A 27,900-nucleotide genomic window follows, 5' to 3' on the forward strand; every position below is an offset into this window, starting at 1 on the left:
CCCCATCCCTGTCCCATCCTCATCCCCGACCTCTCCCCATTCCCATTCCCATGCTGATTTCCATTCCTGCCCCCTCCCCTCCCCCAATCCCCATCCATGACCCTATCCCCACCCCAATTCCAACCCCTTTTTCCATCCATCCCTCCCTCCCTCTGTCCTGTGCTCACCCCGCTCCACATCCTGTCCCCATTCCCACTCCAGTTCCCGTCCCTCTCTCCCAGCAAGAGCTGCCAGAGGACACGGGCAGAGCCCAGCGGGGCTGCGCTTGGCAGGGGCCCAGCAGCCGCTCATTTCCCTAAAAGCTTCCCGATAAATTACTCCGGCTCTTGCTCCAGCAAAGGCACTTTGGCTCGGGCTTCACCAGCGGGCAGCAGCTCCCCCACCCCACCCCGGGGACAGTGAGTCCATCCCTGCAGCATCCCTTGGGATGGGGTACCAGCCGTGCTGTGGGGAGGAGCCAGAGCCCCGTCCTCCCGCAGCCTTTTCCCGTGGATGAGCCCAGAGCGGCTGTGTCCCACCCCGGTGATCCACGGCATTGTCACAGCTCCTGGGCCCGCTGGAACACACAGCCCACACACCCTGCAGCTCCCAGCCTCCTCCACCCCCAGGAGTTACACAGCTCCATGAATCCACGACATCCTGCGGGTGATGCTGGGTTTGGCCCATCAGCTGCACATCCTACAATTTTTGTGGGAGAACCCCAATTTTAATGAATCCCCTGTGCCAGCCCCTCTCACCTCACCCTGGACAGGCTGGAGCTCAGCAGGGAATGTTCCTGCTCTTGGCCTTTCAGCATTTATTGGGAATTTCTGCTTCCAGAGCAGCTCAATTCCTTAGGAGCAAGGAAGAACATGGAAAGGCTATGGCTGTTGTGTTTTACACTGGAATTTTCATTTACAGTTGGGTTTCAGAGCTTGCCCAGAGAACTCTATCTAATTTAAGCTGGATTTGGGGAGCCCTGAAGTTTGGGAGTGTTGGGTAAAACTACCCCTCCTGGATCAGCTGGAAAACCCACCAGGACCAGAGCACACAGAGCAGGGACAGGCTTGGGAGCTGATCAAAGCACAGCTCCAATCAACACGAGGAACAGGGAAGGATTTTGATGTTGACTAAGAAAAAAGTCCATGGAAAGGACTGGAGTGGGAGTTCCTTGATCTGTTGGTGCTGGTGGACTTGGAAGGTGCCCGGGAGCGTGCTCTGGCTGCCACCAGCAGAGCAGCCACCGTCCCCCCCAGTCAGTGGAGCCTCTCAACATTCCCCAGAACTCTTCCCCTGTGCCAGGCTGGGGCACAGGGATGAACATCCAAGCTTGGAGAGAGCAGGCCCAGCTCCCATCCCAGGGACTCCCATCCATTCCCAAAGAGGAGCCACCTGGGTGCTCTCATTAACACACCTGGCCTGCAGGCAAATTAAATTGTCCTAGTTTGGTTTTTGTTTTTTTTCTCCCCCTGTGGAAGGGAGGATAGGACCAAGCCCTGTGTTCCTGCTCTCCAGCAAGCCCAGGGCTCCTGCCTGGAAGGATAAAAACATTCTCTAGTTGGACCTAGAGCTCATCCAGGCTCCAGCCAAGGCTGCTTGTCACATCCAGCCCCCGCTCCTGTCAGAGCCACGTCCCAGGATGGGACTGACGCTCCGGTGACAATTTGCCATCACACCCCAAGGTGGGAGCCCTGCCCTGCTGGAGCGATCCAGGCGGGATTTGGCCACAGGCAGCTGGCTCCTGCCTGTGCTCTTCATGAATCTGGACCCATCACCTCCCTGCCCAGCCAAACCTGGAATGCTCTGGCAGCGGGCACAGCCCTCCTGGACAAACCCGCTGCCAGAGCTGCCTCCCAGGATGCTGCTGGACAGGATCCCCCCTGCCCCTGGAGCTGCAGCACCCTGCTCCCTCCCTGGGACAGCCAAGGGCCTCCCTCAGCCCACGCTTTAGCAGCAAGGAGAGATGACTCAAACTCTCACCGTGGAGAAACCTTGGGATATTTTCCCTCCTTGCCCCTCATCTCCAGCACAGCAGGAGCAGAGCTGAGGGAAAAGTTCCCAGGCTCTTCATTGGGAGCTCCAGCACCTGTACCCAGGCAGGGTCACACCCTGAATTCATCAGGAACAAACACAGCACAAACAGCCGAGGAAATGAAACATCAGCTCTAAAAGCCTGGGTCCTTCCCCAGCCGGGGTCACAGAGCCCAGCATGGAGCTGGACTAAGAGCAGATGAAGCAGACAGCAGCAACCTGAGGAGATGGATCCTACCCAGAAAATGGGGAATGTTGGCTCCAGGTGACAACAGACAGCGCCTGAGCAGGGCTGGAGCTCTGCTGAGCACAGATCTCTGTTCCAGAGGCAGGGAGAGAGCGGCCCAGCCCACGGGAGTCTGCCAGGTGAGCAGAACACGACACACGGAGGCTGTGACGGGCGGGAGGAGGGTTTATTGAAATAAAAGTGCGTATAAATAATCCTGTCCCTTTCCTGGAGCAGAGGCAGGCAGCCAGCCCCAGCCAGGCTCTGGGGGTGCCACTGCCTCAGCCCCACTGCAGGTTGGGGGGCACCGGCCACCCCCCGGGCGGGGGGGCCTGCAGGGACGGGGGCAGCTCCTGCACCGGCGGCCAGCCCGGGGGGTACTGGAATGGTGCTGGTTTCTCGGGAAGAGCACTGTGAGGGGAAATGGAAAGGGATGAGGTGAGAAGCAGCGTGTCAGTCTGACACCAAGGCCATGCTGGGGGCTGGGCTTCCCCGTGCCCCCTCCGGTAGCCCCCAAGAGAAGGGGCCAGCAGAGGAGGGGTTTGGTTATCGCCAAATAGGTTCCTTCACTCCCCATCCCAAATCCAGCACCGGAACAGTTGGGTGACAATTCCCAGCATATCCAAGCAGCCTAACAGTGTGTGCCAGCGAAAACTCAGGTGGGAACACTGAGGTGCTCTGTGGTGGGGGGAGCAGCACAGCCCCCCAAGAGGGGCTCAGCAGGCACAGCTGCCAGGTGCTGGGAGCAGGGCTGGTCCCAGCCCCTCCATCCCCACTCCTCACACAGCTGAGTTGGAAGGAGAACAAACAAAACCAGCAGATGTTTCTTTCAGAGCAGCCCGAATCCCACGGCAGCTGTGCACTTCCTGTAGGACAAGGACCCCTCGGAAACGGAGGAGCTGCCAAGCCAGCAGGGCGTGTGCACAGAGCACCCTTCAGCAAAGGGAACAGGCTTCTCCCCTGCCCCACGGCCTGGGAATCACTCTGTCCCTGCCCCTCGCCTCAGCTTTACTGCCCGAGGCTGCTGCAAACACCACACCGGGCTGAAGAAGTGCAGGAGCAAGAACCATCTCTCCCTTGCCTCCAGCTTGACCGGGGCACGTTTAAATTCATGGGAAACGTACCTTTTCCATTAATTCCCAAGTGCAGGAAGCTCATTTGTTCTCTCACACAAGCCCTGACAGCAGCCTTGCAGCTTCTCAGGCCTCTGCCTTCGATCCTGATGAATCTTTTTAATTGTTATGCCAGAAGAAATCTAATCAAACTCCTTTACATAACCCCGGGGAGAAGCAGCACCCTCCTCTCCCTGCGGGGCCGTGGCCGAGAGCCAACTACAGGAGTAGTTTTCCAGGAGCGTTTTCCAGGCAACTCACAGAGAGCAAAGTCATTTGGTTCAAGGTTTGTCCCTTCAGTGGGGATTCTGCAGAGGCCAGGATGAGGCAGGACCGTGAGGACACACACCAGCCCCTCTGGGCAGGGATATTTGGTGTCATTCCCCCGGCACATATGGATATGGAACAGAGGGAATGCTGCAAGTGGAGCCATCGCCTAATGAGCTGTTTGCTGAGCAGCAGGACTGATCAATAGGCAGCACTGGATACTCAGCTCCCTGGGGTCTCATGAGCTACAAGTGCTCTATCAAAGGTTTACCTACAGCTGGAGCATTCTCAATGGCTGTCCCACAGGGACTCCCCAGTGCCCAGCAAGGGCAAGAATATTTCCTTTCTAAAGGTGTTAATGGGATGTCTCCTCTACCCACTTCCACACCCATGGAACTTGTGGCATCTCAGAAGCTCTGAGACCTTGGACCCTTTTCTGATGGAAACCCACGCCTACATTTCCTTTGGAAATTGGTAAAAATCAATCCCATGAAATGTGGGGCTGGAAGGCACGAGGGGAGCACAGAGATGATCGGGAGAGACATTGGCAAGGCTGGAGAGAGAAAAGGAAGTTCCAAAAGTTGGTGTTTAATTCCTGTAGCAGATGGTTTCTGAGCCTGCAGGGACAGGGAGGCTGCAAAAAAGAGCAACAATCCTGGAAATTTGTTTTGCGCATCTATGGAGGCAGCAGTGACCAAGTTCTGAAGGTCTGAACATTCCTCTGGGTATGACCAAGTAATTCTGAAGGTCTGGAAATTCCTCTGGGAACAGTGATGGCTATTTTCTTTAAGAGCTGATCTACCCCAAGTTCCAGGGATTCACAGCCAGGAAAACCAAAATGGGGCAAGTGAAGTGTACAGAACAGGAATCTGGGCAGCTCTGCAAGGCCAAGGGCAGCTGAGCTGAGGGACAGAACAATCCCAGAGCAACAAGCTCAGACAAGCACCAGAAGGAAGATCCTGCCCAGTCCAAACACGGAGAGGACGGGAACAAACAGAGAAAGAACAGAAGAGAGATTTGGCACCTGCCCAAATGTCATCCCATTAAGCCTGCGGCACAGTCAGGTGAGCGAGGGAACAGCCGGCCGAATCCGAATGGATACGGTGAGGAGGAGCCAATCCCACCCTCCCCGGCAGGCAGGGGCTGGGGGAGCCGAGAACAGATGAAAGCAGGCTCCTGACGCTGAACCCCGGGCGTTAATGACCCAGCACAGCACGGGCTCTGTCCTTCCAGGTGTGTCTGCACTCTGCAGAGAGCAAGGCGCGTCCCTCTGCTCTGGCTTGTCCCCAAAGCTGTCCCCTGGCACGCAGGGACACCTGTGCACACATCCCTGGTGGGACAGGCAGGGCTGGACCCACACATGTGCCCCTCACAAGCGCTGCCTGGGGGGGTGGGACCTCTGAGCCCTGCACCCTCCCCTATCCCAGCCTCCTGTGGGACCCCCTCTGCTCCACACCGGGATGATCCCCAGTACCTGTTGCTCTGAGCTGCGCTCAGCCTCTGGGCTCTCCTGTCCAGCCAGTCCTCGATGGCGCCAGGTGGGATATCTGCTCCCTCCCTCTGCAGCTCCTTCAGCCTCTTCTCCCCTGCTTGAGAGAAAGATTGAGATCAGAGAGGGCTGGATCACAGGGAGGGCCATGAGAGAAAGGGCCACCAGACCCTTGTCCTTTCACTCCATTAAACCTGCTGCTCATCACCCTGCGCAGTTTCAGAGGGTGCAGAGTGTGCACCGTGCCTGTGGCAGTCCCTCCTCCTCCTGCTCTGCCCTCCTGCCATCTGACGCTCGGAGTCATCCTTGGTGACAGCTGCAGCCAGGCAGAGCAGGGGACAAGAGCTAAACCAGCACGGAGGCACTTCGGGCACGGAGGGGAGTCTGACATCTCCTCCCGGGGGCAGATCAGCCTCATCCTCGCCTGGAACAGCCTCGGCTGGCCCTGAGCCTTTCCAGAGCCGCGTCCCTCCGAGCGGCAGCAGCGGCTGCCCCACCCCTGCCCTGTTAGGTGGGAGTGACAGGGCCAGTGTCCGGATCGATGCAGCCTTGGCAGCCCGGCAGACTCTGAACGGTTCCGGGTGCGTGTTCCAGCCGGCAGACACATCCCAGAGCTGCTGTCAGGGCTGGTTAAGGAGCTCCCTGCTTGATGTGTCCCCAACCCCTGCACAGCCCAGGCAGAGCTGTCACCAGCCCAGGGGCAGAACCAGGGCAGAGAGAACCAGGGGACAAGTTCTTGTATTTAGAATCACGGAATGGTTTGGTTGGAAGTCACCTCAAAGCCCATCCAGTGCCACCCCTGCCATGGGCAGGGAAACCTTCCACTATCCCAGGCTGCTCCAACCTGGCCTTGGGCACTGCCAGGGATCCAGGGGCAGCCACAGCTGCTCTGGGCACCCTGTGCCAGGGCCTCACCTCATCAGAGAGAAGGATTTCTTCCATAAATCACAGAATTACAGAATCAATCAGGTTCAAGAGAGATCTCTGAGTCCAACCTATACCTAACCTAAATGTCCCCTCTTTCAGTTTGAACCCGTTACTCCTTGCTCTGTTTCTCATGGGGGTTAAGAACCAGCAACTGCTGTTTACTGAATCAAGATTTCAACCCCTCCAGTCACTCTGGAAGGGCTGTGTGGGGCAGATGCCCACAGGCACCCCCTGGGGAGAAGGGCACAGAGCCAGCACAAACCCACAGCTGCCCAGTTAGCAGAGCTCCCCAGCCCCCCGCAGCTGCAGGGAGGCAGCTGGTGCTGAACGGGTCTAGCAGGAGTCCTGACACAGCCACACTCCTCCAGCACATCAGGGATGAGGACACGGTCCCAACGACCACATCTCCAGCCTAGTGGAAGCTTCCCACCTAACAGAACAGGGAACTCAGAAAACCAGATACTGGTGACAATAAAAAGGAAGCAGAGGCAGCTGCGTGTCACTCCCTTAGCCCCGCTCCTCCATCCTTCTGGGGGATCCCTGCTCCCATTTAGGGACCAAGGCACCTGCAGCCGTGCCCCTCAGGAGTCTGCTCCACACCCACCCACCATATGTCACACGTTTTAAGGAAAATATTACACCTTTGCAGACAGGGTGTGAAATTAATAGTGCTTGGGCAGAGTGAAGGATCACTTCATCCTACTGGTGGCAACCAATTATTCATCTGCCTGTTGAATACTAAATCAGGATGGCAGGGATGTGCTACACAATGAGCAGCCAGATGGATAATTTGTCATCCAGCCTTTTCAGCTGCTGCTGCTGGGCGGGGTGATGATGTGCCCAGTGCCACCACAGAAAGCCCGCTGTGGTCCTCATGTCTGGGGGCTGCTCTGAACCCACTGAGAAGGCTGGAGACAGGAATGTTCCAGTCTTCCACCGCTGTTCCCATGGATTAAACCCCCAGCAGAGCTACATGGGGTCAACCCAACCAGCTGGCCAGGTGGGGGGATAGGGAGGCAAGAGAAGAGAGAGCTCACACTGGACACTGCTCACACTCAGGGTCCTTGAGCACCTTATTTCCCTTTGTTCCATGTTTTTCCACCTCCTAAGCACATCCCACCTTGGCAAGGGGACAGACGAGCAGTGTCTGTGAGAAGGTTTGATGAGGCAGGGAAGAAAATCATGGAGAGAATTTCTCCCACCTCTCTACCACTGCAATTTCTTCATCCAACTCCCAGCCCCAACAGACCATAAACAGCCCAAGCTTCTCTGTTCAGAGCAGGGAGCCCCAGGGTACCACACCAAGGACGGAGTAGCCACAGCTCATGGTCCCAGCCAGAAAAGTTCACTGGATGCCGTGGAACTGCTCTGGATTCACACAGCCCCAAATCAAGCCCCAGGTACCTACATTAGAAAGATATCCAGCTGTCTCCCTGTTCTCACATTCCAAACCTCAGGCTCAGAAATACAGCAGCAGGGACAGGCAGCTCTCCAGCTCTGCCCACCTTGATGATGTCCACGTCCCCCTGGAGCACACACATTCCATCCAGGGACCACCCTGCCTTTGCAAATACTCCCTGAATGCCAACAGCTATTCCAAGCAGCAGCTCTGAAAGGCCTTTACCAGCCCTTGCCCCCCACACGTGGCTGTGCAGCCGGACAGGTGTGGAGGTGCTTACCCCCTCCTCCTCACTGTGGTGTTGCTTCAAAGCCTAATTACAGCCAATTAAAAGAGCATCTGCGGTTGTGAAGTGCCTCTAATGATGCCAGAGCAGGGTCCACATTTATCTTCTGTCCCCATGAGTTTTCTTCTTGAAAAAGGCACTGCTGTGTGAGAGATGGAACCCTCAGTGTGGGTGGGTCACCCAGCAAGGAGACGCACAGGAAATCCCTCAGCTGCCTCCCCGGTGGATGATGTGGAACCCCAACTCCTCCAGAGCACAAGAACAGCAGCAGAGCGTGGCTGAGATGAGCCTGAGGAGCCCCTGCAATGGGAGCAGCCAAACAAGCGACCGCCCTGAGCCCGGTGTGAGCACCCCTCCCGCTCCGCTCCCACTCAAACCAGTGGGCTCCAGCCAGCCCAGCAGGGTCCCTCAGATGCCTTCAACCTCATGGACATCCTGTAAATGCTCCTCTGGCAGCCCTGGCTGGCTGGAGCCACCAGAGCCCAGCCAGGTCGATCCTGCCTGCACCAGGGACACGGATTAGCGGGAGCCAGTAACTCTGAGCAAGGAGATGGCAATTTGACAGTGACTTTTCCTGACACCACTGTACTTAAAACGACAGCCTGCAAGTGTCTGGCTGATGAATGATGCAGCAGATGCAGAAGGCTAATGCTTTGATGGGGGAACAGCTGGGAATATGAGCTCCCTCCCTGCTGAAGGTGTAAACTGTTGCTTCTTGATGAGGATATTCTACAGGGTGCAGAGATGCTGATGCCAAAGTAGGCCAGGCTCCAAGCTGTTCTAGGACATGGAATCATCCAGAAATTTTCCCACTTAACCCACAAAACTTACACAGACGACAGGGTGAACTCCCTGCATTAAAAAGGCCAAATGTTAAGGATAATGTCATGTTCCCTTTGGCTGTGATAAAACTGCTTCGTTATCAAGGTGGGTTCACAGACACGGAGCTACCAACACCAAACATTCACAGGGACTCAGGGACAGGTTCAATATTTACATGATAAAAAAAGTGCCATCACGGTTTAGCAGGGTTAAAAAAAAAAGTCAGACAAGGCTTTGCCTGCACCAGAGCTGAGGAAAGGGGGGCTGAGCAGCACTGTGGGCCCACCAGGAGAGCGTCCCCCACCAGCCTGGCCACCCCCAGCACGGTCACCCCAGGCTTGGGAGGGCTCTGGAGCTCCCAGCTCCCAGTCATCTCAAATCCCTGACAACCCCCAGCTCCAAACCTGCCAAAATCTCCCAGCTGGGTCAGTGAGAGGCAGCCTGGTCCAGATTGCTCCAGTCCCACTGGCTGTGGCTTGGGATGGCTGACGGCTCAGAGATCCTGAGTGGGAATGCTGGTGGGACATCACTGATGGAGGATCCTTGTGAATTACACACCCTGCCACACACGAGCTTGCCCTCAACTCTGCCCTCAGCCCCAGCACCTGAGACAGGAGAGATTTGGCAGCTGAAGGAGTGCTGGAATGTCCCCATGACTCACCAGAGCCTGATCCTTCCATCCTGTCTGTTACAGGCTGTCCTTCTCCTCCACCAAATCCTGCTGAGCCTTTCCCTGCACCGAATCCCTCCAAACTCTCTGATCAGGGTTGGAGTCTGTGTGATGCACGAAGCCACACCCCGAGAGAGGTAAGCAGGACTGAACTCTCCAGCCAAGCACCCCCTGTCCCCTGGCCATTGCTCCTTCAGGGCTAATTGGTAAATGAAATGTTTGACTCCAGAACACAAATGCAAGGTTTCCCAGTGATCTCCCTGGAATTGGCTCTCAGCAGCCAATCCTGCACTTACACCGACCCCTTTGTCACAAGTCAATACTCAGTAACAAGTGTAATTGGCAAGGAAAGCTGCACAGGCACAGAGGAGCTGCCAGCATCCCCTGCTCTGCTCCAGAGAGCTCTCACTTCTCCTGCAGGAAGAGCCAGTGCCTGGAAATTCCAGTGCCTGTCACTCTGTGCCACCCCGGGGAGCCCAGCAGAGAGGGGTCAGGGTGAGGCTCTGGCTGAAGGTGACTCTGGGAAGGGCTGGAGTGCTCCGTCCCCACCGTGGATTTATCGACTCGGAGATTGACTCAAGAGTCACCTCGGGGGCTCTCACTGACTCAGCACAGCCTGGAAGAGCTCTGTGCTGCCTGCCTGCCTCCCCCTGGCTCCCCTGAGCTCTTCCTCCCCAAATGGGATCCCTCTGAGGGCCAGGAGAGGCTCTACCCCACGCACACCCCGTCTCACATTCCACGCTTCCAACACTTCAGCCCGGCTTTGCCAGACTCTTGGCAAAACAACAGCTGGCTCCAGCGAGGATGTGGGCATGGGCGCTGCTCCAAGCTGGGCTACGCTGGGACACCAGGCTGGGGAAGGAACCCTTCTTCTCTGCTCCACACTGTGAGGCCACATCTGGGTGCTGTACCCAGTGCTGGGCTCCCCAGCACAGAGAGAGTGGGCACAACCCAAAACACGGGAATTTCCGTCAGGAATTTCTATTTAAATATTTAATAAATTACTCATTTTTATTATGAGCCCAGTCAAACACCCACAGAGTCTCCAGCCTTGAGATATTCAAAACACAACTGAACGTGGCCCAGAGCACCCTGCTCTCAGCATGGTTAGGATTTTAGGTGATCTCCAGTGGAGATTTCAACCATTCCACAAGTTCTCTCCAACACCTCACTCACACTCCCTGGCAGTGTCCAAGGCCAGGTTGGATGGGGCTTGGAGTAACCTGGTGTAGTGGAAGGTGCCCCTGCCCACGGCAGGGCTGGAGGGAGGTGAGCTTTAAGATCCCTTCCCACTCAGCCCAGTCTGTGATTCTGTCATTTTCTTTAACCACTAAAGTAATGACTCCTATGGAGAAAACAGAGCTGCCACCTCTTTTCCCTAAAAGAAAAGTAGTTCCAAGAATGGCAGTCCCAGCAGGAGAAAGGTCCAAAGTGCTCTGCAAACTCCCAGCAGGGAGCAGCTGCCATCCACCCTCTGCCCACACTTCACTTCCATCCAAAGCCACCCAAGCAGAGGCTGTTTCTGGATCCAGGACCCCTTTCACAGCCCGACAGCGGGACAGCTCTTCCCACCCCCTCTTCCCATGGGGGGAAGCAGCACCTCCCTGGTAACAGCAGCAAGGTGGGGGGAAATCAAATCCATAAATTTAAGGGGACGTGATGTACCAGTGCCCTCTGCTGCTGACAGTTTTTATTCCCTGACTGAACAAAACCCCGAGGGCTCACGAAGGCCACTCCAAACTCTTGCTGCCAAGCGGTAACAGCACTGCTCAGCTCCAGGTTTGTGTCCGCGCCAGCAGCTCGAGAGCAGGGAGCATATGACAAACTGCAGCACTTCCAGGCTCACACCGCACTGGGAAGCAGCAGGGAGGGATCCACGCTTGGCTGGCTCTGTGCAGGCAGCAGGGGATCACAGCCTGCACAACCCCTCACACCTCCCTGCAGCACCTCTCCCTCCAAGGAGATCCTTGGACATGGCCTGGTTGGAGGACTCACCTTGAACCTGGGCACTCAGCTTCTCCAGGTCCTGCTCTGTCATGTGGGAAAATCTGCAGTTGGACCCAAAATCACACTGTCCTGCAATGAAACAGTGAGATTGGAAAATTCAGTTTCAAAATTCTCTAGATTACATATTAGGAAATATTTCTTCACACAAAGGGTTGTAAAGCATTGGAATGGGCTGCTCAGAGAAGTGGTGCAGTCACCACTCCTGGAAGTGCTCAAAAAAGTGTGTGAATGTGGCGCCTGGTGACATGGTTTAACGATGAACATGGTGGTGTTGTACTGACGTTTGGACTTGATGATCTTAAAGGTCTTATCCAACTTTAATAATTCTGGGAAAAGCCAGAGTTCCATGAGAACCACCCACAAGAGGTCCTTGTGCAAGCAAACCCAGGCTCCATCACACCTGGATGCCAGACACAGGCCCAAAGCCCTCCCTCCAGCCTTGGGCTGCCTCTGGAAGGAGCTGCTGAACCCAGGCACTTCTTTGCACTCAGAACCCCTCACCTGTTTGCAGAAACTTCCGACAAGGTTTCTTGGTTTGCTCTTCCTGCAGGATAGCAGCAGCATCTGGGGAGACAAGGGGTGAACCCAGGTAAAGATCCTGGGCACAGCAAAATCCCGTCACGTCCAGTCCCAAACCGGTCAGGGACCAGAAGGAAGCAGAGGGACACCCTGGTTTCACAGCCAGTTTAACCCACTCCCACTGCAGGCGGGCACTAACACACCTGGAACTGTGTGCTGAGACAGGTCAGAGCCTCACATGAGGGATTCACCTCTGAGACTGCCTGATTCAGCAGCACCACGTGCTCAATCCACAGGCACACGGAGTGTATAAACCATCAGTGCTGATTTATTTTCTCTTCCCACTCATCCATCACCTCCCCAGTCCCAGGAAGGGAGTGGCAGACAGCTGGGAGCACCCACCTCGGAATAAGTCGTACCACACTCTCTTAGCCCGGAGATGCTGCACTCCATTGAGGTGTTTCTTCCTGTTGTGCAGGTTGTCCTGGAAGGACCTGTCACAGTAGTCACAGAAGTACCTTTTCCCCATCTCTGTCCTGGCAAAACAGCATCAGCATGTCCTGGAATCACCAGGCAGCTCCTCGGCGCCCAGCCGTGGGAATGGAGGATCCAGGATTTACAGTGCCTGCTTCCAAAGGAGGAGAACTCAAATCACTTAGGGCTGGCAGACAGAGAAAGAGGTGAGACACAACAGTTTATATCCTTGTCCATCACAGACTGCTGGGGCAGGATCGGCTGCCTGCACATGGGAGAAAAGGCCTGATCTGCATTTATCTCTGTCACACAAAGCCACAACAGCTCTGCCGGAAGGATTCTCCTTCCCTGAGTTCAGACCACAGAAAACAGAGAGCCACAGGCTCCAGGGAAGGTGCAGCACAAACCATCCAAGGTGCAAACAGGAGGAGCTGGAGGTCCTGGGGACCACTGACCCAAACATCCACGAGCTGATACAAAAGAGGAAGGAAACTCCCCCGTGTCCATCTCTGCAAGGTAAGGAAGAAACTCAGCAAAGTTCATTTTATCCTCAGAGATAAAACAGCAGCTGATCTCACCTGTGCTGCAGGTGGGAAGCTGCATTACAAACACTACAGGACAGATTTCCTACAAACCACTGAGCCCTGTTTTTTCCTGTACATCATGGACTGCTCTCCTCATCCCCCCCAGCCTATGGCACCCAGGTGTGTCTGCTCTGAGTACAGCACTAAGATCACAACAGAATTTGGGAGCTGCCACCTGCGCTGGGCCTGGAGCCACTGTCAGTGCAGGTGAGATCAGCTTGTGTTTTATCCTTCAGACACCTGTCCCCATCAGATGTCCCTGCTGGAGGTGCAACAAACACCCTGAAGGAGCTGCAAGCTCTCTCCTGAGAGATATAAAGGTACCTGATGAATGGCAAAGATGAATGGACTGGGAGATAAACTCCAAAAGCAATTCTCCAGGTTTTGACACTTTGACAGCTGAATGCATTTAAAAAGTGGCGCAGAGACCGGCACAAGAAATAAAGATTTTATAAATAAAACGGGTCCAGAATCAATCACAGCCCCCTGGCCGACTCCTCCAGCTCAGCACAAAGAGCAGGGCACCAGGCAATCCCTCAGAGCCCAGCGTGCCCAGCTCAGGCAGGGAAGCCAAGCCTCCTGCCAGACATCCATCCCAGCAGGAGCACCAGCACCACATTCCCCTCCTCCTCTGCTCCCAGGAACCACTGCTTCCAAATCAAACCCCTGGGAATCTCCGAGGCCTCACACCACAAGTTAAAGCAAAGCTGCATTCGATGGGAAGACCTTCTGAGATTTTTTTAATTGGATTGAACAGCTCCACACTGAAGGTAAAATGTTCAGATATTCCAAGTGAACTGGAAATCTCGTGTTGAGGTTCTTTCCTGGGGGATGTGTGCTGGGACCACAAATCCCACACGCCCTGGGTGATCCCAGCTCAGCTCTGCAGGGCTTGAGGTCTGAGATCGTCCTCCTCCAAAGAATCCAAACACAAGCACTGCCTAATGAGGATGGAGCCATACATTCCCTCACCCTCTGCATCCCTGAGCTTTGCAGCCAGGTTTGCAGCACTGTGGTGGGGCTGCTGGAATTCAGAGGGAACAAGTCTGGCCCACTGGCAGGGTCTGCTTCTAAATACTGAAAAATCCCTGTTCCACATGTTATTCCACAGTCTCCCAGAGCTCCTGGTGACACAAAAAGCTCCCTGTCTCAGCTGCTGGCTCCTGCACTCCATCTCTGCAGAAGAGAATGCTGCAAACAGGGAAAACAAATGAGATTCTGCAGTGGTCCCACACAAGTTTCCAGAGATCTCCCAGGGAATTCTGTCTGCGGAAGCCCAGCAGCAGCCAGCCTTTGAAATCATATTTCAAACTTTCTCTTTCATCACCCCGACAGCAATAATTGCAGAAGTTCCTTCCCCCTCCTCCCCCAACAAGCAGGGCAGAAAGCTCCTACGGATTCCAGATCCCACATCCCACGGCTGCCTGCTCCCAAATTCTCCAAGTAATTCCCATTGCAGGGGACAGATGGAGTGTAAAAAGCAATTAGAAGAGTATCAGATTCTCCCTGAGACTTCCCCCTTCAGTGATTATACCCAACACTTATTCCCATCTTTTCAAGGATTCCACTGCACGGATACCTCGCTGCGTTCTGCCAACTCTCTGCAACACCAGCACTTCCCAGCGCTCTGTGAGTCCAGGGGAGTAAAAAGCTGCTTCTGAGCAGCACCAACCTATTTCCATCTCCCCAAACGGCTCCAGCAGTAAACAAAGAGCATTATTCAGCTGAAAACAGAGATGGTTCCTAATTAAATCCATCTTAGTCATTATGAAATAAAGTAAATGTAGCTGTTCTATAAAGAACTGCCTCAGCCTGGCCGTTTCCTCTCAGCATCTCCAGCCCCTGATTTGCAACTGAATCAGGGAGCTCAGACCTGGACCCACTGCAGCCATAAACGCTTCCAGCCACGCTTTGTGCTAGCTTAAAAGTCTGAATAAATGCAAATAAAACCCCCCCCCAACAACCCAGGGCGTTGTGTTGTATGAATGTGTAACAGCAATGCTGCGTGGAGTCTCCTGGAGCCCTGTTGGGTGAGCAATGTCCTGTCGTGAGGCACCTCGAAGGTGACAGCGAGGGGCTTGGGACAACTCCAGCCAAGGTATCCTGGGCACCATCCCACATTTTCCCTTCTCCAGCTGCTGCCAGAACCCTCCACGCTGCTCTGCATCAGCTGCAGATTTTATCTCGGACTCTCCGGGGTGTTTCACCAGGCAGAGGGAGGAAGGTGACCCTGGAAGGGGCACAGGCTCCTCTGTGTCTGGGGGGAGCTGCTGCTCTCCACACCGAGCCCCAGGAGGTGCTGCCGGGCCTTGACCTCAATTTCCTGCTTTCTCACAGCCCGGGCTCGGGGCCATTCCAGCCACCTTGGATACCCAGGCAGATGTGAATTAATTAAATCCAAGTGTCAGGCTTATGATACTCAGCTGCCAATTTAAATGGGCTCAGATCTGCGGGGAGACTTGGAATGGCAGCAGAATCTGCCAACACCTTCCCAATGACAGAGCACAGATCCTGCTTTCCATTACACCCAGAGGAAATCAGAGAATCATGGAATGATTTGGATTGGAAGGGACCTTGAAGCTCATCCAGTCCCACCCCTGCCCTGGGCAGGGACCTCTCCCACTGTCCCAGGCTGCTCCAACCCCAGTGTCCAACCTGGCCTTGGGCACTGCCAGGGATCCAGGGGCAGCCACAGCTGCTCTGGGCACCCTGTGCCAGGCCCTGCCCACCCTGCCAGGGAACAATTCCTGCCCAATCTCCCATCCAGCCCTGCCCTCTGGCAGTGGGAAGCCATTCCCTGTGTCCTGTTGTAGAATCATGGAATGGTTGGGTTGGAAGGGACCTTAAAGCTCATCTCATTCCAACCCCTGCCACAGGTAGGGACATCCGCTGGAAATCCAGAGCTTAATTCAGGATCAGCACCAACCTGACCACACACAAACCACCCTGGTGGCAGCAATGAGCAGCTGGAGGAATTTGTCTTAGATAATCCAGAGCAGTTACATTTGAAAAATAAAAAATTAAGTTTTTCTGAGCACTGATCTGTGGTGAGCAGGAAAAAAACCCAGGGCACGGCTGGAGCTGGGCCAGGGCAGGCTCAGGCTGGAGATCAGGAAAGGTTCTTCCCCAGAGGGTGCTGGCACAGCCCAGGCTCCCCAGGGAATGGGCACGGCCCCGAGGCTGCCAGAGCTCCAGGAGCCTTGGGACAGCGCTGCCAGGGATGCCCAGGGTGGGATTGTTGGGGGGTCTGGGCAGGGACAGGGGCTGGGCTGGATGATCCTGTGGGTCTCTTCCCACTCGAGATATTCTGGGGTTCCAAAGGGATAACACGGTATAGGAATGTGCCAGGCACCTTCCAGGCTTCCAGAACAAGCAGAGGTCTTGTCCTAACTCAGAAAAATCCCACAGACCCCCACAGTCATTGCATGAGAGAACAAATACAAATAAATCAGGATAAATTACTCTGCAGCCAGACCTTGTGCTACTTCTGAGTGGGTGAGACAAACAAAACAACAGAGCAGTGTCACTTGAGGGTCAGCTCTGGAATTTCATGTAGATACTTGTTTAACAACAGCCCTGTGGCGAAACAGCTTCAGTGTTAGGATTCCCCTGTCCGTTCTGCCCTCCTAAATCCAAATTTACCTCTCTCCCATGTGTGCTAGAGTCACCCCAGGGCTGCTCAGCCCTCACTGAGGTTTAAAAGAGAGAAACACAAAGAGAGGGCAGCAAATGGGAACGTTCCCACTTTTGTTCTGCCCCATGGGGCCAGGTCCCACTCATCCCGAGGCCTCTGGAGCAGCTGTCAGAGGCTGCTCTGGCACTGGCACAGGATGCCCAGCGCAGCTGTGGCTGCCCCTGGATCGCTGGAAATTTTCAAGGCCAGGCTGGACGGGGCTTGGAGCAGCCTGGGACAGTGGAAGGTGTCCCTGATTGCGGCAGGAGGCGGCTCTGGCTGAGCTTCAAGGTCCCTTCCAACCAAACCATTCCATGACTCATGAGCCGCATACCTGCCACCCACTCCCCGAACACTGGCACCAACCACCTTTTGCGACCCCAAACTGCAGAAAACACCCCGAATCCACCCCGAATCCCCTCCCACCCACCTTCCGGGGGTGAACCGAGGGCAGTGACCGCAGTCTCTTTCCTGTTCCTGTCACCCTTGGCCGGACACCCGGGCAGGGCAGGGCTGGCCCGGGCTGTCTCTGCCCCCATCAGCCCCGGCCCCGCTGCCCCCTGGCCCCAGCACCAACTGGGTCCCGCCTCAGCCACGGCCGGGCCGGTTTCACCGCACAAAGCCGGGCAGAGACCCCGGAGTTACCCAGCAGAGGCCGCTGCGGGAGGGCCAGGACGAGCGGAGCTCCTGGCGGAGCCCCTCAGAGACCCCCGGCCACACTCACCCACCTCTGGCCAGGCCCGCGTCGCGCCGCCTACAACTTCCAGCCTGCCCCACGGGCGCCGTGCAAATCACAGGGCACCGCCTACATCCCCCAGCAGCCCGTGCGGCGCGGCGCAGGCGCGGAGCGCGCGGCCAAGATGGCGCTGCTGCGGCAGGTGTACGGGTCGCTGTTCCGCCGCAGCTCCACCTTCGCGCTGTCGGTCGTGCTCGGCGCGGTGCTCTTCGAACGCGTCTTCGACCAGGGCGCGGACGCGCTTTTCGAGCACCTCAACGAAGGGGTAAGGGCTGTGTAAGGCCCCGCCGGGGTTGCCCGGGCGCGGGCCCAGCGCTGAAGGTCAGGCCGGCCCCGCTGGGCCCCGCCCCGGCGCTCGCTGAGGGTCAGCGCGGCTCGGCCGGGTCCGAGGGGGTTCCGCGGCTGTCGTGGCGCTCGATGGTCGGGGCTTTGGGATGTGCTTGGGCTTTTCTGGCCGCTTGGAAGGGGCGTGCAAGGCAGGGGGGAGCGGGAGGGGTAAAAGGAGCTTATTTTGCCCTGTAGTCCTCCGGCTTGGCCGATCTGCCCCTTGGCGGGGGAAGGGGATAAGGGCTGCTGGCCTCGGGTGTCCCCCGTATGAACCTTGGGTGAAAGGAGTCAAATAGTCCTTAGGTTCCTAAGTACAGCAGTGACGGGATAATGACTGCAGGATACCGAGGGAGACCTTAGAGCCACACTGAGGGCCTACAGAGGCTCCAGGAGATGAGAGGACTTTGAACAAGGACAGGAGTGCCAGGACACAGGGAATGGCTTCCAGTGCCAGAGGGCAGGGCTGGATGGGAGATTGGGCAGGAATTGTTCCCTGGGAGGCTGGGCAGCCCTGGATCCCTGGCAGTGCCCAAGGCCAGGTTGGACACTGGGGCTTGGAGCAGCCTGGGACAGTGGAAGGTGTCCCTGCACGGGCAGGGGTGGCACTGGATGAGCTTTAAGATCCCTTCCCACTCAAACCATTCCATGATTCCATGAATAGGATTGTTCTGTGCATTCCTTATGTGCAGGGGCAGAACTGCCCTCTCCAGCCTGGGTGAGAATTCAAGGCAGTGTCTCTGGGCCACTAATCCAGAGCAGAACAGGGGAAGGGGAATCTCTACAGCTTCCTCCCTGTTCAGATTAGAAACCAGGAGCCCCCATGTGCATCCCTGTGTCCCCCAGATCCAGTACAGGGCTCCATCACCACCTCCCCAGGCAGGATAATTTGCATTTTGGATTGTTATCCCTGCCCCACTGAGAAGCTGCCTAAAAAGTGTTGATTTTTTTTCCTCTGCTTATTCTGCATGCAGAAGCTGTGGAAGCACATCAAACACAAGTATGAGAACTGAGCAGCTCAGCAGCAGGAGCCAGCCTGGGGTGGCAACAGGGATGGATTCAGCCTCCTGAAACTGGGAATGGATTCCTGATGGAACAACTCCGAGCCAGATGCTATCAGCCACCTACTGATATGATGTGAAGCCAGATGGACTGAAGGAGTTCTGCTGCTCTACTCGACTTACTGTGTTCAAATAAAACTCCTGGTCCTGTCTCATGTCTGTGTGTTTGTCTCACTCATCCTTTGGCCTTTCTGTGCCTCCTCCTCCTCTGGAAGGTGGAGAATCTTTATAAACAGCCCTTTTCTTTAGTTCCAAGGCACTGTTAGGAACCACAGCGTCTTAAAATGAAAGCAATTAGACAGTTGTAGTTCATCACAACCCTTGGCTTCTGCCTGCAAAGGGTGAGAAGCTGTCTGCTTCTTCTGGTCTGTCCACAGAAAAGGGGCTTGAAAATCATTCACAGCACCTTTTGTAGCTCAGATGTGATGGAAGTTCCTGGCCTGGCCCTTTCAGAGCTACAGGTGCTGCTGCCCCAACAGAGGAATGTGCTCTGCACTGCTGGGCTGAGAATGGGGATCAGCTGTAACTTTCAGAAGTGATGTGGGTCCCTTTCCTAGTTATTCCCGTACCTTCTGGCTCTTCCCATGGCTCGAGGAGCAGAAGTGATGTCAGGTTTGTGTCACACACCTGCCTCCATCCCAGCTGACCCAAGGGAAGGTGCTGGGAAGGGAGAGGGATCACTCAGCTCCCCCCAGCAGCTGGCTCAGAGGAGTCATGGAATGGTTTGAATTTAAAGATCGTCCAGTTCCTCCCCCTGAACCTTCTCTCACCCTGAGCAGAGTCATTCCCTTCTCCCTGCAGAGCCCAGCCAAACACTTCTTTCTACATGGGAAGGGATATTTGGGCACTTCCTGGGTTAATGACTCAGTTAATTGCTCAGCTCTCAGGTCGCTGTAGGGAGATCTGCCTGAGTGACTCCTTCTCTTCCCACTTTCCCAGCCCAGCAGCCCCATGTCTCCCTCAGTCCATTTTCACTAATCAGGAGGAATTTCAGCACAGGCCAGCCAGTGCTCACAGCAGCTTTGTTGGGTTTGCAAATGAGTGCCAGGGGGGGAAACGTTTACTCTGAAAACACAATGAGCACGTAAACACTTGTTTCTGGAGCCAAACCCAACTACAGCTGTCCCAGTCCCAGCCGTGCTTTATGGAGATGGTTAAGAGAAAGGTTTAAGCTTTCCTGGGACAATCCCATCTGAGTCAATGCCAGCTCCCTGTGCTCTGCTGCTGTTCCACATCAGGCTGAGTAGCTCAGAAAGAGCTGCAGGCTCTGAGCAGCAAGAACCAACGCTGAATACAGGATGAGGGGACAGCATTGCAGTGGGCAGCCAGGAGGAGCCGAAGCCATCGGTGCAGAGAGCAGGAGCTGCAGGAGAGCGGCGTTATCCAGCAGGGGATTTCCCTGGATACAGCATTTGGGGATGCCTGCCATTGGGAGGTTTGGGCAGCACTGATAGGCAAAGAAAACTCTCCTCAGAGCTCTCAGGGCTTCCCCTCATTTCATAGCAGTGCTGTTCTGCTGCATTTCTGCTTCTCTGCAAACAGCCCCACAGCAGCTCCCATCACATTCCTGCCCTCTGCACAACACGAGGCACCAAGGTGTGCACCTTACTACCACCCTACTACCACTTTACCACCCCACTGCTCCCGCAGCACTGGGATTGCCCTGCAGCACAACCCACTGCTGATTTTCTCCCTGTGGGGGTGACAGCCACAGGCACTGCTGCAGTGCAAGAAAATAGAGCATGCTGGGGAGATGGCACTCAGGGCACATTAACCAGTAAATTAACCAAGCAAAGCCTAATTGGATACCAGGAAGTTCATCAATACTGTCTGTAAGGGGCTAAGAAAAACAACTAAGACATCTATATCTTTTATTTGTACCATCTGTTTTCACAGACCTCACTCATAAGGTCTTACTCACCTGGGTCCCTGTGGGTCTGTTGGCAGTGGGAACAGCCTGGGCCTTTCTCCGCCAGGTGCGTCAGGAGGTTTAGGTGGATTTCAGGGAAAGGTTCTTCCCCAGAGGGTGCTGGCACTGCCCAGGCTCCCCAGGGAATGGGCACGGCCCCGAGGCTGCCAGAGCTCCAGGAGCCTTTGGACAGCGCTCCAGGGATGCCCAGGGTGTGATTGTGGGGGTGTCTGTGCAGGGACAGGAGTGGGACTCAGTGATCCCTGCGGGTCCCTTCCAACTTGGGAAAATCTGTAACTCAAGTTCAGGATAAGGCATGTCCATGGAAGCTGTGCTGTCAGATCTGCCCACACCAAGGTGGGCAGGGAGGGCACAAAGAGCCAGTATGAAAATAAAACTCTGAGAATTATAAATAGTACAAAAGGGCAGGAATGGCTGCTGCAGCCTGTCCCATGTATTGGGGGCAGCCACTGGCACACACAGTCAGGGCAGCTCCCTGCCAGGAACGGGCAGCACTCCCACAGGGAATGCAGCTCCGTGTCAGCACAGGTGCCAGGTATTGCACACAACATCCATCCCCTGAGCAAAGGGAATGCCGAGGAAACGGAGCCTGCTCCCGGGCAGGGGCTGGGGGATGGTGCAGGCCCTGCCCCGGGAGCCGCTCAGGAAGGGATCATGCCCTTGCTGCGCTTCCTGTCGGCCATGGCCCGCCGGTTGTGGTTGGCTCTCGTGCTTTTGTTCGCTTCTTTCTTCCTCCGCTCCTGCACCGTCTCCCGGCTCTGCCCGTGGCCCTTGGCATTCCCAACAACGGCAGAGCTGTCGTGCTTGTGCCTGGAGGACACAGAGAAAGGACATCACAACAGGCACCCTGCACTGCTGGGGGTGAAATCCCGGATTCCCACAAACACCGGGGTGTGAGGGGCTCAGCCTCGGGCCTCGGCTCCTCCCAGGGCTCCCACAGCAGCCCAGGAGCAGCATCAGCCACACCACCACTGTGTCCTTCCATACACGGAGCCCATCAGCTGAAAACAGCCATGAAACTGCCTCAAAATCCCTGTGGGAGCTCTGGAAGCTGCGCTCTCCAAGATTCTGTCTTGCACAGGGTTCTGCTGCTTGGAGTGACAGGACAAGGGGGGAATGGCTTTATGCTGAAAAAAGGGGAGAGTTAGATTGGGTATTAGGGAGGAATTGTACCCTGGGAGGATGCTGAGGCCCTGGCACAGGGTTTGGAGCAGCCTGGTACAGTGAAGGGTGTCCCTGGCTGTGGCAGGGGTGGAACAAGATGGTCTTAAGGTCCCTTCCCACCCAAACCACTCCACGATTCCATGCCGTGCCTACCCCTGTGCAATGGGATAAAACAACCATCGGTAAAGTAAAGGGTGGGTGAGGAAGTTCACCCCACTGTGGTAGGACCCTGACACACAGGAACGTCAAGGAGCAGGAACACCCTCAACAGTTCCAATCAGCAGCAAAACAGCTGCAGAGCCAGAGGGAGATCCTTGCTTACCCCTTCCTAGCAAGGAAAGCCTGGCGCCGGGCTTCAGCCCTCTCCCGCAGCACCGCCGGGTCCTGCACGAAGTGGTCCTACAAGGAGGCAAGGGGACAGGAAAGGAAAGTCATCAATTCCTGGTTCATTACCTCTGAATCAGTGGGATTGGTGTCAGGGACCCTAAACACAACACTTGGCACAAAAGCTGCCTGAAAACCTCCCCACGCCATGGCTGCTCCCAGCACATCCATGGAAATGGAGCGTCAGTGACCCTCAGAGTGCTCTGCTGGCACTGTCTGTCTCTGGGATAAAGCAGATTAAAGCTCCCCACGGAGGAAGTGTCACTGCTCCAGCAGTTAGGCCAGGAAACAGTGGAGAGCTGTCCCTGGGGACACATCACAGCCCAGCAGCCATTGAACAGCAGCTCAGCCCCTGCTGCTGCACAAAGATTCCCTCTCTGAAATAGGAAATCTGCTCCACATCGCCTGCAGGTGAAGCAGGGACGAAATGTGGTAAATCTTAATGCAACTCCAGCTAAATGTCACCTTTGTTCTTTCTTTTTCAGCTTCCTCCTCCTCCTCTTCATCCTCTTCCTCTGTCTCCTGACCTTCCTCCTGTCCTTTAGGTCTCAAGACCTGAGGAATTGTGAATGGCCTGGGAATTAAGACACAAATAGTTAGAAAAGAAAACAGCAGAGCCACAAACATTTCTCTGAACAGCAATCCTTTTTGGTTTGCATTATGTCCTTAAAAAGATGAGACTCTACAGATGGACTTCATTTTCCTGAACAAAAAAACCCAGGAGACCCAGGAGTTAATGCCACATTCCTATGGGCAATTAACAAACACAGACTCTCCACCGGGGAATGCTCACTATGAAATTGTCACTGAAAATAATAATAATAATAATAGTTTAAAAAAACAACCCTGGAACTTCATAAGGAATTTCTCCACAGAAACAACTGCTTCCTTTGGGAAATGGGCATGCAGACACAGCCAGAAGGCAATATTAAGGAGAATCCTTTGCTAGGCTTTAGCTCAGCAGACAGGGAGCATCTGTTGTACAAGATAAATTTGGACAGAACCATCAATGCTCAGCGGTGCTGTGCTCCAAACCCTCAGACTGGTCAGGGGTATCCAGGGAACCCCAGTTCCATTGCAGTGCCCAAACTTCCTACAGGGGGAAGTCCCTGGAGAAATTAATCAGGCTTTATGAATCACTCTGGACATGCAGAGCAAAGGGCCTGGGGGTGGAGGAAGAATTTACCACATGCTGAAACTCCTCTTTAACATAAATATGTGTCTGTGTTTCAATTCCATTGGAATTCAGACCCACCATTCCACTGCCAAAGAAATAAATGTAAAACCGGAGAAGCCTTTGTTATGTCAGAGCAACAGATCCAGTTTTCAGCAGTGACATCCACTAATTGTTTCTAAGGGCAGTGAGACCTGAAAGAGGGGCAAACACCTGGGTGCCACATTCTTACAGGAAAAAACACAAAAAGGATTTAAATTGAAGCTTCTCAGCACTTTAGGAGGGGGGAAAAAAGACAAAAGAGCCTCAAAGCTTCTATTTGATTTGAGGTTAGGAATGGTGACATTCTCATAATACATCAGAATTCAAAAGGCCCCTTTCAGAAATGTTAAAGCAGCTTTTAAACCACGTGTTTTCTAAAATAAATATTCTCCAGCCTCCATCGCCACTAACCCTTTGCTTCCCAAAAACTAATTGTGTGCAGCTGTCAGTCATGGTGCAGAGCACTGTGCAGCCCATCAGGGACTCAATTCCTGCTGTCAGCACTCGGAGGGGATTGGCAGGGAAAGGTCTGGTTGTAAAATCTCCCAAATTTTGAAGTTTTCCTTTGCTAACCAGCCATTGTAGGTTGCCCAGCTCCACTGATTTTTCCAAGCTGTTTTTCCCTGCTGCAGGGTAGATTCTCTAAGGAGAAGCACTGCTGAGTGCAAGCTTCCACACATGGCAAATTCCCCTCTTGGATTTGCTGATTAATTGAGGCAATGGCTGAGTGGAAGCTGGAGAACATCCTGGACACACTCTGCTTCCCTTTGGAACACATCCTTGAAGTTTAGGAATCGTTTGGCTAGGAATTTAGTTTGTATTTATGTACAGCCACTTCTCATTGAGGTCCTTTGCCCCAAGGGTGCAATCACTTTGTGTTCAAGGAACAGTTTGCCATGAGAACACTCCCTATCCACAGGAGAAGGGAGACCCAAACCTTCCTCCTTGCACACCACTGTGAAAACAGAGAAAGGGCTGGTTTGAAGCTCTCGTGGAGGAACAGAGCCCAAAGCAGCGTTTCCCAGGTTTGTGAGAGCCTGAGAATTCCGCGGTGCTTCTCCAGAGGTTCCCTCCCCACCCCTCCCCTCAGCATTCACCTCCTGGAGATGAGCTCGTCATCCGAGTCAGCGTCGTTAGCGCCCACTTGGTTCCCATCGTAGGTGTCGTCGTACTCGTCCTCGTAGTCCTCGTAGGGCTGGGCAGCTCCCGGCTGCAGGGGCAGCTCCTCCAGCACCACGCTGTACTGGCTGTAGCGCTGCCTCTGCTCCGTCACCAGCCGCTTGTCGTTCACCAGGCTCCGGGTCGTGTCCTTCTCCCTCCTGCCCGGGAACAGGGCAGGAAAAGGCAGAGGTCACAACTTTCCCTTGAAGATTTCCCCTGCTTTTTCCCCTGTTAGCCAGTGGAGTGTGAAGCAATGCGGGTCTGACCCCCAATGCCATAGGCCCTCCTTACCCCACCTGCTGGTTTAGAGAATCAGGGAGTTGTTTGGGCAGGAAGGAATCTTAAATCTCATCTTACTCCATCCTCACACCTTCCACTGTCCCAGTGTCCAACCTGGCCTTGGGCACTGCCAGGGATCCAGGGGCAGCCACAGCTGCTCTGGGCACCCTGTGCCAGGCCCTGCCCACCCTGCCAGGGAACAATTCCTGCCCAATCTCCCATCCAGCCCTGCCCTCTGGCACTGGAAGCCATTCCCTGTGTCCTGTCATTCCAAGCCCTTGTAAACAGTCTCTCTTCCATCTTCCTCGTCAGCCCCTTCAGGTTCTGGAAGGCCACAATTAGGTCATCTCAAAGCTTTCTCTTCAGGCTGGACAATCCTAATTCTCCCGACCTTTCCTCCCAGCAGAGCTTCTCCATCCCTCTGCTCATCCTGGTGCTTCCTCTGGTCTCACTCCAGCAGCTCCAGGTCCTTCCTGTGCTGGGCCCCAGGGTTGGGTGGAGTGACCCAGTGTGGGTCATTTCTATAGGGGCTGTTTGGCCCCTAAAAAAGAGCAGGAATTGGAGACCCCCACTATCACTTTAGACAGAGAGGAGGCTTCCACAGGAGGCCAAGTGCAATTCTATTCCAGATGAAACTTGGCCAAGCTGCATGGAGCACAAACGTGAGGGGAAAAGGACAAATGCAGATGGAGAGATCCAAAAAATAACCAGTGCAGGTGAGGATGAGAATAAACACAACTCACATGGCAAAGAACAAAACAGTAGAGAGTGATTGTTATTCAACCTCTCTAAGCACAGCAAGGGCTTGTTTGTCATATTTAGAAGGCAAGTAAATTACAGTCATTTTAAAGAAAGGAAGACCAAGAAAAAGAGGGATTAAAAGCAGCTGCTGAGTGTCTCAAGCTGCACAAGCATAAGCTCTGAAGTCCCATTTTTCAGACCAGCCAAGTACACATTTACAGCAAAGCAATGGGGGATTCCACTGTCCAGCATTCCCAGGACCACTTACAGCCCCCAAGTCCAGGAGGACCCAGCATCAGTGGATTTTATCAGAGAAAGATCTGTCCAAGGCAGGGGCAGTGACTCAGGAAGGGACAGACTGAGGGTTTGTGATCCAGCAGCCCGGTTTTCATTCGGAATCTCAGAACAAAGTAAGTTTACAGCTGGAGATGGTTCCCCCTCTGCCATGACTCACTGCCTGCAGTGGCTGCACAATGTGGTGAATTCACCCATGGGATCCCTGGGATAACACCTCCTGTGGGAATTCAGCACTGGACCCAGCTCCTGCTAATTGCTTCCTGTCGAGCTGGTCTGATGACTGCAGAGGAGCTGCATGAAATGGTCTGGGCACCAATCCCAGGAAAAACAGTGGGAGAACTCCTCTAGTCCCATGGAGCTCAGGACATGCTCTGGTTTCGGGAGACAGATTCACCTGACATCCAGGGCTGGACAGGCACAGACAAGTGCCATCACTTTTCAGGATCGGCAGTCTGTGTTAGCACATTCATTTCCTTGTGTTTGATTCCCTCCTCATCCTGGCTGGATCTCTCTTTCTCAAGGACAGTCCCTGCCCCCCACTGCTGATGCTGAGTGGCCAGAAGAACCTGCTCTGGCTCTTCAGGCACTATGGTGACACCAGGCTTAGCAAAGGTACTCCAAACACAAGTGAATTTGGTAAGCAAAAGGTATTTAGAAGGAGAAAAAAAAAATTGATACAATTCAAATCCAAAGCAGATCTCAGACTAAGCTTGGAGAACCCTGTTACCCAAAAACTGGGGTGAACCATCAGTGCTGGATATGAAATCCTGGAGATAAGCTACTGCAGCTTTCCCTTGGATTTGGTTGGATATAGTCCTCTTTGGGCATTGCTGATCTCCAGGTTTTAAACTACTCAAACCACAGCTAATATGTCTGGAGGCCTGCAGTGTTTTCCCAAATGTTCTGCAAGGAGGAGAGGCAATGACACCAGGAAGAGCAGCAGCAAGAGGATAATCCCAAGAGGTCATGTAACTACAGCAGGAGAGAGGAGAACTTCTCCAGGAGTGATGGTACCCCTGGAGGGCAGTACCATGGGAGCACATCCCAGAGCCCAGCTCAGGGATGATTTACAGCTTCCAAAGCTCTCCAAGTGATCTGCAGAGGGAGCTCCGAGCAGGATATTCCAGCCACTGGATGCTCTGTGTTGAACTCCCTTGACCAGCTGCTGCAGCAAGGCTCTGGGAATCAGAGATAACCCAGTACACCTGTGCAAGGCTTTGGGAGAACCAGCAAGGCTCTGGGACTCAGGGATAACCCCGTACACCTGTGCAAGGCTCTGGGAATCAGGGATAACCCAGCACACCCGTACAGTGCACTTGTCTCACAGAGCAAGGCACCAACATGAGACGAAAGGTTCTGTCTGGAATTCTCAGCTATGGACACAACAAAAGTCATGGCCCTGGCCAGAGAGAAAAGAAATTCCTTTCTTGCTCAGCCAAGACAGGGTCAGCACTGTCACACAGCTCTGAGGAGCTGGGCCACTGGACTTGGTACAAAAGTGGTTTTCTCCTAGAGTTTGATGCAACTTTGCAACCAAAACCTTAACTGGGAGCTCTCAGGTCATGTGGCTCCAACTCCAGCCAGACTTTTAGTTATCTGCTGTGTAAATACATCCCAACAGTAAGATCACACTTGTCTGGTTAGAGGAGGTATTTAAAGTCTAGTGGAAGGTGTCCCTGCCCATGGCAGGGGGCGGAACAAGATGAGCTTTAAAGCTCCTTCCAACCCAAACCATTCCATGATTCTGTGACATGTTTTAAAAGAATCTGGAACAAGGGAACCGCACTACAGAGTTGACATCGGTGGGAGCCAACACCACACACCCTGCTGGGCAGAAAGCAAAGTGAAAACTGGTAGAAATCTCTGCTCATGGCAAGGGGATCCCTGCTCACTGCAGGCAGATTGACTAAACGACCTTTAAAGGTTCCTCCCAACCCAAGCTACTCCACAAGTCCAAGCACCCTTCTGCAGAAAGCTTTACAGCAGCAGGAACAACAGAAGTAGTCTAAGGCACTGAATGTTACCAGATGTTGAAGTAGATGGATATTGAATCTTCCCTTGGCTCTAAATCAAATCATTAGTTATTCTCAGCTTTGAGTCACAATCCCAGGCTCAGGGATGGCGCTTTTCAAGGTTTGTTGT

The 27,900-nt window shown here is 54.3% G+C and overlaps 3 protein-coding genes across 9 annotated transcripts in view; 1 reads left to right on the forward strand and 2 right to left on the reverse strand.

Moving 5' to 3' along the window:
• Positions 1–2,402: 2,402 nt before the first annotated feature.
• On the reverse strand, positions 2,403–17,291 carry ZMAT5 (zinc finger matrin-type 5). 4 transcript variants are annotated; one of them, XM_040081042.2, is made up of 6 exons: positions 17,194–17,291; positions 12,137–12,359; positions 11,717–11,779; positions 11,204–11,284; positions 5,090–5,201; positions 2,403–2,647 (listed from the first exon to the last, which is right to left on the reverse strand). In XM_040081042.2, exons 2-6 carry the CDS (start codon positions 12,261–12,263, stop codon positions 2,518–2,520), a joined length of 513 nt encoding a protein of 170 aa, XP_039936976.1. In that variant the 5' UTR covers positions 12,264–12,359; positions 17,194–17,291; the 3' UTR covers positions 2,403–2,517. The 4 variants fall into 4 exon arrangements, with proteins under 4 accessions (XP_039936976.1, XP_039936978.1, XP_039936979.1 ...); XM_040081044.2 differs by having other exon boundaries at positions 12,137–12,362; positions 17,194–17,229; XM_040081045.1 differs by having other exon boundaries at positions 17,190–17,222.
• Positions 17,292–17,294: 3 nt separating this feature from the next.
• LOC120760598 (cytochrome b-c1 complex subunit 9) lies at positions 17,295–18,741 on the forward strand. The gene is made up of 2 exons (XM_040081046.2): positions 17,295–17,466; positions 18,500–18,741. Exons 1-2 carry the CDS (start codon positions 17,326–17,328, stop codon positions 18,536–18,538), a joined length of 180 nt encoding a protein of 59 aa, XP_039936980.1. The 5' UTR covers positions 17,295–17,325; the 3' UTR covers positions 18,539–18,741.
• A 1,699-nt stretch (positions 18,742–20,440) lies between these two features.
• The window catches only part of ASCC2 (activating signal cointegrator 1 complex subunit 2), a 34,710-nt gene continuing 27,250 nt past the window's right edge, over positions 20,441–27,900 (reverse strand). For all 4 annotated transcript variants that reach the window (XM_040081009.2, XM_040081007.1, XM_040081008.1 and 1 more), the window contains exons 16-19: positions 24,378–24,599; positions 22,530–22,638; positions 22,003–22,079; positions 20,441–21,326 (exon numbers count right to left, since the gene is read on the reverse strand). In XM_040081009.2, coding sequence (XP_039936943.1) covers positions 21,158–21,326; positions 22,003–22,079; positions 22,530–22,638; positions 24,378–24,599 — 577 coding nt within the window. In that variant the 3' untranslated portion in view covers positions 20,441–21,157. The remainder of the gene's footprint in view (positions 21,327–22,002; positions 22,080–22,529; positions 22,639–24,377; positions 24,600–27,900) is intronic.

Source organism: Hirundo rustica, chromosome 17, assembly GCF_015227805.2.
Source record: "Hirundo rustica isolate bHirRus1 chromosome 17, bHirRus1.pri.v3, whole genome shotgun sequence".
In the NCBI taxonomy this organism is placed as follows: domain Eukaryota; kingdom Metazoa; phylum Chordata; class Aves; order Passeriformes; family Hirundinidae; genus Hirundo; species Hirundo rustica.

What these genes read in the sequence shown, in the direction of transcription:
- ZMAT5 (XM_040081042.2), bottom strand. Translation starts at nt 12,263, where the DNA reads ATGGGGAAAAGGTACTTCTGTGACTACTGTGACAGGTCCTTCCAGGAC. An exon ending in GTGGTACGACTTATTCCGAG is followed by an intron (nt 11,780 to 12,136) that starts GTGGGTGCTCCC and finishes TTGTCTCCCCAG; the next exon opens with ATGCTGCTGCTATCCTGCAG. An exon ending in AGCGCAGCTCAGAGCAACAG is followed by an intron (nt 2,648 to 5,089) that starts GTACTGGGGATC and finishes TTCCCCTCACAG; the next exon opens with TGCTCTTCCCGAGAAACCAG.
- LOC120760598 (XM_040081046.2), top strand. Translation starts at nt 17,326, where the DNA reads ATGGCGCTGCTGCGGCAGGTGTACGGGTCGCTGTTCCGCCGCAGCTCC. An exon ending in TCGAGCACCTCAACGAAGGG is followed by an intron (nt 17,467 to 18,499) that starts GTAAGGGCTGTG and finishes TTCTGCATGCAG; the next exon opens with AAGCTGTGGAAGCACATCAA.